General features: G+C 38.5%; 1 protein-coding gene across 3 annotated transcripts in view; it reads right to left on the reverse strand.

The window, feature by feature from the left end:
- The window catches only part of TAF2 (TATA-box binding protein associated factor 2), a 137,133-nt gene extending 125,571 nt beyond the window's left edge, over positions 1-11,562 (reverse strand). For all 3 annotated transcript variants that reach the window (XM_071208011.1, XM_058275962.2, XM_058275961.2), the window contains exons 1-2: positions 11,355-11,562; positions 10,879-10,932 (exon numbers count right to left, since the gene is read on the reverse strand). In XM_071208011.1, the coding sequence (XP_071064112.1) occupies positions 10,879-10,932; positions 11,355-11,438 (138 nt within the window). In that variant the 5' untranslated portion in view covers positions 11,439-11,562. The remainder of the gene's footprint in view (positions 1-10,878; positions 10,933-11,354) is intronic.
- Positions 11,563-11,577: the final 15 nt, after the last annotated feature.

Consider the following 11,577-nt stretch of genomic DNA (forward strand, 5'->3'; position numbering starts at 1 on the left):
CAGATTCAATGCAATCCTGATAAAAATTCCACCAGCTAAAAAAAAAAAAAAATTGAAAACACAATCATCAAATTTATTTGGAAGGGTAAGGAGTCCTGAATAGTCAGAAACATCACAAAAAGGAAACATGAACCCTCATCTCCAGACTTTAAATCATATTACCTAGCTATAGTGGTAAAAACAACATGGTACTGGCATAAAGACAGATACATAGAACAATGGAACCAAATTTACGGTTCAGGAAAAGACCCTCACACACTGTATGGTCAAGTGATTTTTGACTAGCCTGCCAAACCCACACAGCTCGGGCAGAACAATCCACTCAACAAATGGCGCTTAAAGAATTGGATAGCCATAGCCAAAGAAGGAAAGAGGACCCCTATCTCACACATTACCCAAAAAGTAACCCAAAATGGATCAAAAACCTACAAATAAAAGAACCATAAAACTTTTGAAAGAAAATGTAGGAAAATATCTTTAAGACCTGGTGGTAGGTGATGGATTCTTAAAGGAGATAAAAGGAAGACTGAGATGGACTTCTGATGTTTAATGTATGTAGAAGTTTAATTAGCTTTACTGTAAAAGTGTGGAAATGTACAGATTGGATGGTAACACATAGTAACAGCTAGTTTATAAATGGCAATGTGACTGAAGATAATCTAGGTATGTCAATGCCAACTGACACAATGCTAGACAATAATCTAGAAACTGAATAACACAGTAAACTAAGAGGTAGGTGAGAATTGTGGTCGACGGTACAGATGCAAGAGTGTCCTCTGTGAGCTAGACCAAATGTACACTACTGCAGGGTGTTGGGAATGTGGAGAAGCATGGGGAAAATACAGCTGGGGTAATCTATGGACTGTGGTTAGTAGTAATAATATAATATTCTTGCATCTATGTGAAAGATGTACTGTGTTGATAATGAGGCAGGAGTGCCAGCTGATGCTGAGAGCTGATGCAGTAAGATGATGCAACAAGAGACACAGAGGAGAGAAAATAAGAAGGCATAACAGAACAGAGAGTTGAGGAGCGCAAGAGAATAATCGTCTCTCTCCCACTCCAGAAGGTCCCAGGATTGGTTCCAGGAGCCACCTAATGAGAATACAAGTAGACACAGAAGAACACACAGCGAATGGACACAGAAAGCAGACAACGGCGGGAAGCAGGAAGGGGGGATAGAAATAAACAAAATACATCTTTAAAAAAATAAAATAAAGAGATTGAATGAGTCATCAAAAATCTCCCAACAAAAAAGAGTCCAAGATCGATGGCTTCAAAGGTGAATTCTACCAGGCATTTCATAAAGAATTACTACCAATCCTGTTAAACTCTTCTAAAAAAGTAAAGAGGGGAAAGTGGGTGTGGCTCCAGCTACTGGACTCCTGCCAGTAGAGAGCCCTGGTTTGGTTCCCAATGCCTCCTTAAAAAGACAGCAAGGTAGTGTAATAGGCAGGCACAGCAAGCTGACACAATAATATGATGCAACAAAATACACAAGGAAAACATAGCAAGGAGCAGAAGTTCCTGGTGCCTCCTAAAGAGGACGAGAAGGACAACAAGCTGGCACAACGAGCAGGTCCAGCGAGCTGACACAAGATGATGCAACAAGAGACACAAGAGGAAAAAACATAAGAGACATAACAAAGCAGGGAACACAGGTGGCATAAGCAAGTAAGCACCTCCCTCTCACATCGGAGAGGTTTGGGTTTGGTTCCTGCTGCCTCCTGAAGAAATAAAGACAACAAACATACACAGCAAGTGCGAAACAACGAGGGAGTGGGGAGAGATAAATAAATAAAATAAATCTTTAAAAAAAAGTAAAGAGGGAAAACTGACCAACACATTGCATGAAGCCAACATCACCCTAATACCAAAGGCACATAAAGATACAAGAAAAGAAAATCACAGACCAATCTCTTTAATGAACATAGATGCGAAGATTCTCAATAAAATACTTACAAAGAGAATCCAAGGGCATATCGAAAGAATTACACACCATGGCCAACTAGGATTTATTCCTGGTATTCAAGGTTGATGATTCAACACAAGAAAACCAATTAACACAATACACATTAACATACTGAAGGAAAAAAAATATGATCATCTGGATCAATGCAGAAACAGCATTCAAAATTCAGCATCCTTTCTTTATAAAAACATTTCAAAAGACAGAAATAGAAGGAAAAATCCTCAATATGATAAAGGGCATATATGAAAAACCTATAGCCAACATCATACTCAACAGGGAAAGATTAAAGATCTTTCCCTGTAAGATCAGGAAAAAGATGCCCACTGCACTACTGTAATTCAACATTGTGTAAAAAGTCCTAGCTAGAGCAATTAGACAAGAAAAGAATAATAATAAAAGGCATCTAAGTAGGATAAGAAGAAGTAAATTTGGGAAACGGACTTTGGCCCAGTGGTTAGGGCGTCCGTATACCATATGGGAGGTCGGCGGTTCAAACCCCGGCCTCCTTGACCCGTGTGGAGCTGGCCATGCGCAGCGCTGATGCGCGCAAGGAGTGCCGTGCCACGCAAGGGTGTCCCCCGCGTGGGGGAGCCCCACGTGCAAGGAGTGCGCCCGTGAGGAGAGCCGCCCAGCGTGAAAAGAAAGAGCAGCCTGCCCAGGAATGGCGCCGCCCACACTTCCCGTGCCGCTGACGACAACAGAAGCGGACAAAGAAACAAGACGCAGCAAACAGACACCAAGAACAGACAAACGGGGGGGGGGGGGGGGGGGGGGGGGGGGGAAGGAATTAAATAAATAAATAAATCTTTAAAAAAAAAAAAAAAAAAAAGAAGTAAATTTCTCACCATTTGTAGATGACATGATCCTATATTTAGAAAATTCTGAAATGTTTACCACAAAAGCTACCTGAGCTAATAAATTAGTTCAGCAAAGTTCAACAGGATACAAGATCTACACACAAAAATCAATGTTTCTGTATACTATTATGGCACAATCTGAGGAGAAAATCGGGGGGGGGTGGAGGGTGGAATTCCATTTACAATAGCAAAACAAAAAGACCCAAATACCTAAGAATCAATTTAACCAAAGTACAGGACCTATATATGGAAAACTATAAAACAAAGCTAAAAGAAATCAATGAAGACCTAAATAAATGGAAAGGCACACCACGTTCATGGATTGGAAGACTAAATATCATGAAGATGTCAATCCTACCCAAACTAATTTATAGATTCAATGCAATACCAATCAAAATTCTAACAGCCTACTTCAAAGAAATAGTAAAGACAAATACCAAATTTATTTGGAAGGGAAAGAGCACCAAAATAGTCAAAAGCATTCTGAAAAGGAAGAGTGATGTGGGAGGAATTTCACTGCCTGACCTTGAAACATATTACAAAGTTACAGTGGTCAAAACAGCATGGTATTAGCATAAAGATAAACACATCGATCAGTGGGATAGAATTGAGAGTCCAGAAATGAATTCTTACCTCTAGAGCAAACTGGTTTTCGACAAACCTACTAAGTCCATGTTGCTGGGACAACAAAACAGTCTCTTCAACATATGGTGCTGGGAGAAGTGGATATCCATAACCATAAGAATGAAAGAAGACTCCTATTTCATTCCCTATACAAAAATCAACTTGAAATAGATCAAAAGCCTAATTATAAAAGCCAAGACCATGAAACTACTAGAAGAAAATGTAGGTAAACATCTTAAAGATCCTGTGGTAGGTGGTGGTTTCTTGGACCTTACACTGAAAGCACAAGCTACAAAAGACAAAATAGATTAGGAGGACTGCATCAAAATTAAACACTTTTGGACCTCAAAAGATTTTGTCAAAAGGATGAGGGGGGGGGCGAGTATAACTCAGTACCTGTGTGCCTGCTTCACATGTACAAGGTCCTAGGTTCAATCCTCAGTACCTCCTACTAAAAAAAAAAAAATGAAAAGACAGCCAACTCAATGGGAGGAAATATTTGGAAATCACATTATCTGATAAGGATTTAATATCCATGATATATAAAGAGATGCTATAACTTAACAATAAAAAGACAAACAATCCAATTAAAAAATGGCTCCAATTAAAAAATAGGCAGAGGAGTGGATCCTCCCACAAGGGAGCTCCTGGGTTCAGAGTCCAAAGCCTGCTGAACAATAACAAAAAGAAACAAGCAAAACAAAAGACCAAACGCAGGGGAGCCAATGTGGTTTAGTGGTTGAGCACCGGCTTCCCACATACAAGGTCCTAGGTTCAATCCCTGGTCCTTGGACCCTTTAAAAAAAAAAAAAAAAGACAAAAGACTTAAGTAGACATTTGACCAAATAAACACAAATGGCAAAAAAACACAGGTGAAAAAATGTTCATCACTAGCAATTAGGGAAATGCAAATCAAAACTGCAATGTGAGATCATTTCACACCTATCAGAATGGTTACTAAAAGACATAGAACTACAAGTGCTGGAGAAGAGACAGAACTACAAGTATTGGAGAAGAAGTGAAGAGAACACTTATTCACTGTTGTTAGATTACTTGGCAGTTCCTAAAGTAGAATTGAGAGCAGTGACACAAACAGACACCAGCACACTGATGTTCAGAGCAGTGTTATTCACAATTATCAAAAGATGGAAACAGCCCTGGTTCTGTCAATAGATGGATAAATTTTGGTGTACACACACAATGGAATATTATACAGTTATAAGAAGAAATGAAGTCAAGAAGCAAATGACAACATGGATGAACCTGGAAGACATTATGTGGAGTGAAGCAAGCCAACACAAAAAGACAAACATGGTATGTATGAATGTACTATTATGAACTAAATATACTGTGTGATCTCATGGAGTTAATGACTTGAAAATGGTGACCAGAAAACAGAATGAGGATAGAAAATGGAAAGGTAAGGGTTAACTTGTGCAGAATTGGTAAAAACAGTTAATTTTTGGAAATGGATAAAGGTGAAAGCACAACACAATGTATATAACTAGCACGCTATTATATGGGTAAGACAGTGGTTGAAAGGGAGTCTAAGGTCATTATATATATTATTATAAGAAAAGCTAAAAAAGTAAACATGAGATTGTATAGCATAGTAAAACTTTGTGAAATATGAATGGGGTAATATTGCATATGACTATTTTTCTTTGAAATTGAACAAATGTATGTTAATATTACAAGATGTTAATATCAGACAAAAAATATGCTAAGTGAAAGAATTAAGTCACAAAGAACTACATATGGTATGATCATTTACATAAAATTTAAATATAAATCAATTCATCAAGATGAAATTAGATTAGTGGTTATGTTGGGCTGAGAAAGGATAGAGGGATTGATAGGTGATGGCTAAGGCGTATAGAGTTTTTCTTTATGGAGCAATGAAATTGATAAAAATTTTTGTGGTGATGGATGCACAACATTGTGATTACAAGCCATTGATTATACACTTTGGAAGGTTGTATGGTATGTGAATATATCTCAACAAAACTGCTTAATAAATAAATAAATGTGCAAGAATAGTCAGAAATAGCAGCTACATACAGCAGGGGAAGCACAGAGATTGAGAGGTTATGAATCTTTGTTTATTATTATTATTGCATGAAAATGCTTTATAATGATTGAAGTGATGAATGTACAACTATGTGCTTATACCAAATACCAATGATTGTACACTTTGGATAGACTGTATGCTTTATTAATATGTATCAATAAAATTGATTTGTTTAAAAAAAAGATAAAGGCAAAAGGAGTGGGACTTAAGACTTAAGAAAAGGAAATTTGGGCAGACACAGAGGCTGAGAACTTTGAATCACCAAATCCTCCTAAACTAGTATCTTCCCCAAAGAATCTTTCTTCCCCTGCATAAAAATCTTTTAATTTCCTCACACAAATCTGTAGCCTCAAGAAGGATGCAGATTTTCCTCAAGACCAATCCATAGCATCCATCATTGTTTCTATATCAAGACTTGGATTCCAGTACAGCCCAGAAATAAGAAGCCTTTTCCAGGAGAGTGTATGTACCAAAAAAAAGTTGCAAGACCTTCGCAATTATGTACCATGAGGCATCCTGAGACCATATGGTATAACAGATTCTAAGGGTGTCAGACCAAGAGGCCTAACTAAAGTAGGCCTCATTTATCATTAAAAGATTTGGGATTTAATACAGACTTGATAGTAAGCTAGTTATTAAGGCTGGGATGCGAGAATTACTCTGATAGAGAAGCAGTATAGAGAAATGGTATTTCAGTAAATGATCCAGCAACTTTTTTTTTTCTTGATTCTTATTTTTTAAAAATCAGAAGCAGGTTGCTTTCATAGGCAAAAAAATTCCTTTGCTTTCATTTCAGAACTATAGCAACTCTTCTGCTCATTCCTAACATTGTCCAAAACATTGCATGGAAGCCCAAAGAGCATTATACTAATAGATTATATTGGCAAACTTATGTTAACTGAACCCAGTGAGAAACAAGATCTCTAAATGCTTAAGTGAAACACATGGATAGCAAAGGATGAGAGTTAAATCCCATGAAAGTTCAAGGGGCTATCACATGAATAAAGCATTTGAGGGTCCAATGGATCTGAGGCATATAAAAATATCCTATCTAAAGAGAAAGATAAATTGTTCCATCTTGCACTGCCCACCAGGAAAAGGAAAAAAAAAAAAAAGAACAAAGCTTGATAGACTTCTTTGGCTTCTGGAGGCAATATATACGTACTGCTTATTAGGCAACGTATCAGGCTGTCAGCTTTGAGGTCCAGAGAAACAAAGGTTTCTACAGCAGGTCTACAGCACATCTATGGTTTAAGCTGTCCAATACTTCAGTCTTAAGACCTAACAGATTCAAGGGTACTAAAAATGTCCATGGCAGACAGATGCTTTATAGAGTCTTACAGACTCTGGCATTTTCCAGTAGAATGAGCATGGATTCCCAGGATTTGGGAATAAGGCCATAATCTTTTCTCCTGACTTTTTTTCCTCTGTAAAGCAACCATTGGTTTGCTACCTGAACATATGACCATAGGACCCCAATAACTATATTTCATGAAATGGCCATCATGAACAGGGTATTACATAAAACTCCAAATCCTAAAACTGGATATGTACAGCAGCTTTCTACTTTTAAACAAAAACAGTACATCTAGACCAGGCTTAAGCAGGTTCATAAAGAAAAAGCAAATAGCATGAGTAGATAAACTCAGAATTCAATAGTTCTTGCTCCAACTGTTTCCCCATCTCTCTCTCAATCCATACCTACGGCTTCATGAAGAGTTCCCTATGACCAGCTAATGGAAAAGCACAAGCACAAGTTCGATCTATGTATAAGTCTACACAGTGTATCAACACCAACTGCAAGTAAATGGCAGCTGCATCAGAGTCCCACTGAATGGTGACTCTACAAGACAAGGTGGAAGAAAATCTTTACAGTGGGTTGTCCTTTGGAAAATACACCTGACTGTACTTTCTATGTAATAGAAATGGCCAGAAGGACAGATCTACATTGATCAATGGGTAATTGTTAATGGCTTGGCCAGGTAATTAGAAGTATGGAAAGAGTAAGAATAGAAGATGGGAAATAAGAAAGATAGTAGGAGAAGCAAATGCATGGATTTCTCAGGATAGGTACAATGTGAAAATATTCATGTATCACATAAATGTCCACCAGAGGGCATTCACTACAGAGAAGGCCCTCAATAATCAATTGGCAAGATTATTCATCCAAGGGATGTCAGAGACTCTTTTCTCAGCCACCTTGGTGATGGTTCAATGGTCCATGAACAAAGCGGTTATGATGACAAGAACAGAAGCTATGCATGAGCCAACAACAGTCATTCCCTCTCCCCCAACTGAGGCTAATGTGGCTACCACTAATGAGCGTCTATCTACCAAGGGCAGAGACCAATACTAATCCTCCAATCTGGTATCTTCCATAGAAGCACTAGTTAGTTATTTGGTAGAAGACTGACTGACATTAGACAGCTCACATAATGAAGGGGGACAGGAACAGACACATACTCTACATTAGTTCCTTATACACAATATACTTACAAAATGGTTATACATCCTTGGGATATCCCACATATGCCACCAAGTACTTTTTTTAAAGGGACGGAAGGGCAGTAATGGCTTCTTACGCATAAAATCTATCCATTTTATCTTGTGCCCTATTATCCAGAAGCAGCTGGCATGACCATTTGTTACAGGTTCAGTTATAGCACCAATTGAGAGACCGCCAAAAGGATGTCTTAAACCAAAAGCTAATATGCAGGGTCATCTCTCCAGTGCCTACCCTAGTGACCAAGAGAGGAATGTATCCATCAGGGTGTACAGTCTTGGTTCTATTAAATTGGAAGCTGAGACTTTTGGGCTCCTCATGCTACGCAATCAATAGGCAGAAGGGGCTCACTGTACTGGCTTGAAAGACTATCCTCAATTACTAAACAGGAACGTTTATACAACAAAGACAAGAATTATATCTGGAATCCAGTGATTCACTGGGGTGTCTCTTATTTTTCCCTTGCCAATAGCCTTACCGATGGAAGGCTGTAACAACCCAACAAAGACAAGGTAACCAAGGATACATATCCTACAGGACTAAAGGATGTATAATATCCCAACAGAGATGCAAGCAGAAGCAAAGCATGGAATAGGGAGAGGAATAAAGAACTGTGTTACTGCAACTTTAGCCTTGAGACCACCAAAAGAAAGCACAGGCATATAGCAATTAAGTTTTACATAGTTTTTCCCCCCACTTTTTTTTCCACTGTCTTGTATGACAGATAACAAAAGTACATGTTTTAGATGGGAATGACTGAATTGCCATCTCCCCACACGCACAGGATAGCTAAGGATCAGCAAATATTTTCTAAAGGGCCAGGTAGTAAATATTTTAGGCTTTGCGGGGTACAGTCTCTGGCACTCAACTCTGCCACTGTAGCTCCAAAGCAACCATAGGCAAATACATAAACGAATGGGCATGGCTATGACAGAACTTTATTTACAAAAACAGCTAGTTGGTCACTGCCAATCCCTGCAATAGTTGATAGCACCTTGTATGTCTGCAGTGTTAAGAATATTAGCTTTTCATCTCAACAATGGACAAGAGTAGATGCTTTGTGGCAAATGCATTAGACTGATCTGGATTTTCTCCTTTTGCCTCTTCTGATCCACTATCCATCATACTCTGTGCTCCAGGAATTGCATTTACTGGGCTTTCGCCTGCTAGTTACTGACTAGATTGGTTAAATGGGAGGTACCAGGAGGAAACTGGAGAGCCGAAGGAAAGTGAGCTTGTTATATTCATTTCCTCAGCTTCTTCTCTGCCATGCTGCAGGTAGGCAGTGGCTTCATTCTTCTACTAATGTCCACAGCACATATAAAGGTGACCCTTTTCTGTAGCTACAGTGGGTTCCAGTAACTTCTTCCTTTGTTCCTTCAGACCTATAAGTGGTAATGGTTCCTCACAGTTGCTAGCTCAAGGTGCTTCTCCAGCTCCTGTTGGTTTCTCTTAAACCTGTTTGTTCCAAGTAGTCCCTTCATTAATTTCCCTCAATTAACCTGTAAGAGTGTATCATCTATTTCCAGCATGCGAGATCCTTATTGATATACCATCCAACCAATCTTTCCAGAAGCAAACCTGAAGGTCATTTACAGCCCATTTCAATCATTCTCAGAGTCATTTACAATTCGTTTCTCTCTACACCTTCCCCAAGGATGGAGAAGGTGGGAGGGATGATAAACAGAAAGGAGTCCTAATGACTCTTAGATTACCCTTGAATAAAAATCACTCCTTCACATGCTAACTTTATGCCCTTTGGAAAGTTTACTTAACCTCCATTCTTTCAGTTACCTCATTCATAAAAATAATTAAAATAGTATCTATCTCAAAGAATTACTATGAGGACTAAATGAAGTAATTGGAAGAGCGCCTCACACATAGCAGGCACTCAGTAAATGTTGACTATAATCCAATCAATCATGTTAACTCTAATACTTCTCCATTTTAGCTGATAATATCCTCAGTCAAGTTCATCATTTCTCATCTAGAGTACTGCAGAAGCCTCTTAACTAGACTCCCTAATTCTCTTATCTTCCCTACCCAACTCATATAATATAATGCATTTAAAATAACCTCCCATAAGATAAAAGTTAAATAATGATCTGTGAAGAATATTGCAAAAAAAACTCATTAAATGAGGAGATTGGACTAAATGAACTTGAAGAATCCTTACAAACATAAAATTCTATGATTCTTATGAAAAGGTAACATCTTTCTCTGTATTCAGGTCACCCTAAGTAAACATGCATACATGAAAAACATGTTTGAGAGGGAAAACCAGCCTCCCCAAAGATTTTGGTCTATTCAATACTGTATCCCCCAAGAAAGCGTAAAGTAAATACTTGGGTTTTCAAGTATTTTCCTAAAATGGATTATATCAACACTCCTTATCTGTGTGTAGGGCGAGCAAGGAGCTGACTTAAAAAATTTCAAATAACTCAACTAAAACTTCACTACAAATGTCACCTAAACCAGACGGCCAAGAATCAGAAAACAAACTGTCCTCTTGGCAGCCTAAGTTAAGTTAGTAAATGAACTAATCTTAATTTTTTCACAGAAGTCTCACTATGGGCTTATATTTGTTTCATGCACAACTGTAAAATGTTCGGTGATACAGACTTTCATATTCCACAACACATTAGCAGGAATGAAATTTTAATCAGAAAATAGAAAAAAAAGGAAGGGAGGACTGAGGTGGCAGCTGAGTGCAGGAGAAAGGCCATGGGCTTGGAGGCAGATGTATCTGAATTTTAATTCTTAGCTATTCGTGAAACAATTCTCTGGATGAATAATTCCCAAATCCAAGGAGGTGGACTCTACAGTTTATAATTGTTGTGAACATACTTACCACAACAGATTTTCTCTGGAAGTTTATGTTGCTGATGCAGACAACCTGATGGGTTGTATAATAAAAATAGAAAAGAAAAAAGGAAAGAAAAAACTTTCTATTATTAACTGAAAGCATAATTCCATTAATTAAAACTACATTCTAAGTAACTCACAATTACACTCCAATCTTTCATTTTAAAACCCTATAATTTGGGATAACTTTGTTTAAATCTTGCAACAGCCACAAAAACAGATTTCTTCTGACGGAAAGTTTGGTATTTTAAGAAAAATATTTATTAACCTACAAAGCACCTGAATAAAACTATCCTTCAAAACATTATTTCCCTACAAACACCATTTTTATTACAGTGAGTGGGTCTGGTTTCCCACTAAGTTTCGCAGGCCCACCAAGTCAGTTTCAAGGAATCACAAATCACAATTAAAGAAAATAAAACCCAAAAGAAGAACAGGGTAAGAGAGATGGAAAAATACTTATAATTTATATGGCCTTGGGCTTTCAAACCCCTTGTCTCCTTTCTTCCTGTTCATTCTGGCGGGCTCTGATCCACTGGGCGGCATGAAGCGGGCGCGCAGAGCGTGGCTTTCTCGCTTCCCGGGGGCTGCAAGGTATTACCGGTCTCGGGCACCTCATACGTCCCGCTGCCCCACGGCCCCGACAGCCAGCCCCGTAGCCGGAGCTCCCTTGGCGCTCAGAGCC

Source organism: Dasypus novemcinctus, chromosome 14, assembly GCF_030445035.2.
Source record: "Dasypus novemcinctus isolate mDasNov1 chromosome 14, mDasNov1.1.hap2, whole genome shotgun sequence".
Taxonomy (NCBI): domain Eukaryota; kingdom Metazoa; phylum Chordata; class Mammalia; order Cingulata; family Dasypodidae; genus Dasypus; species Dasypus novemcinctus.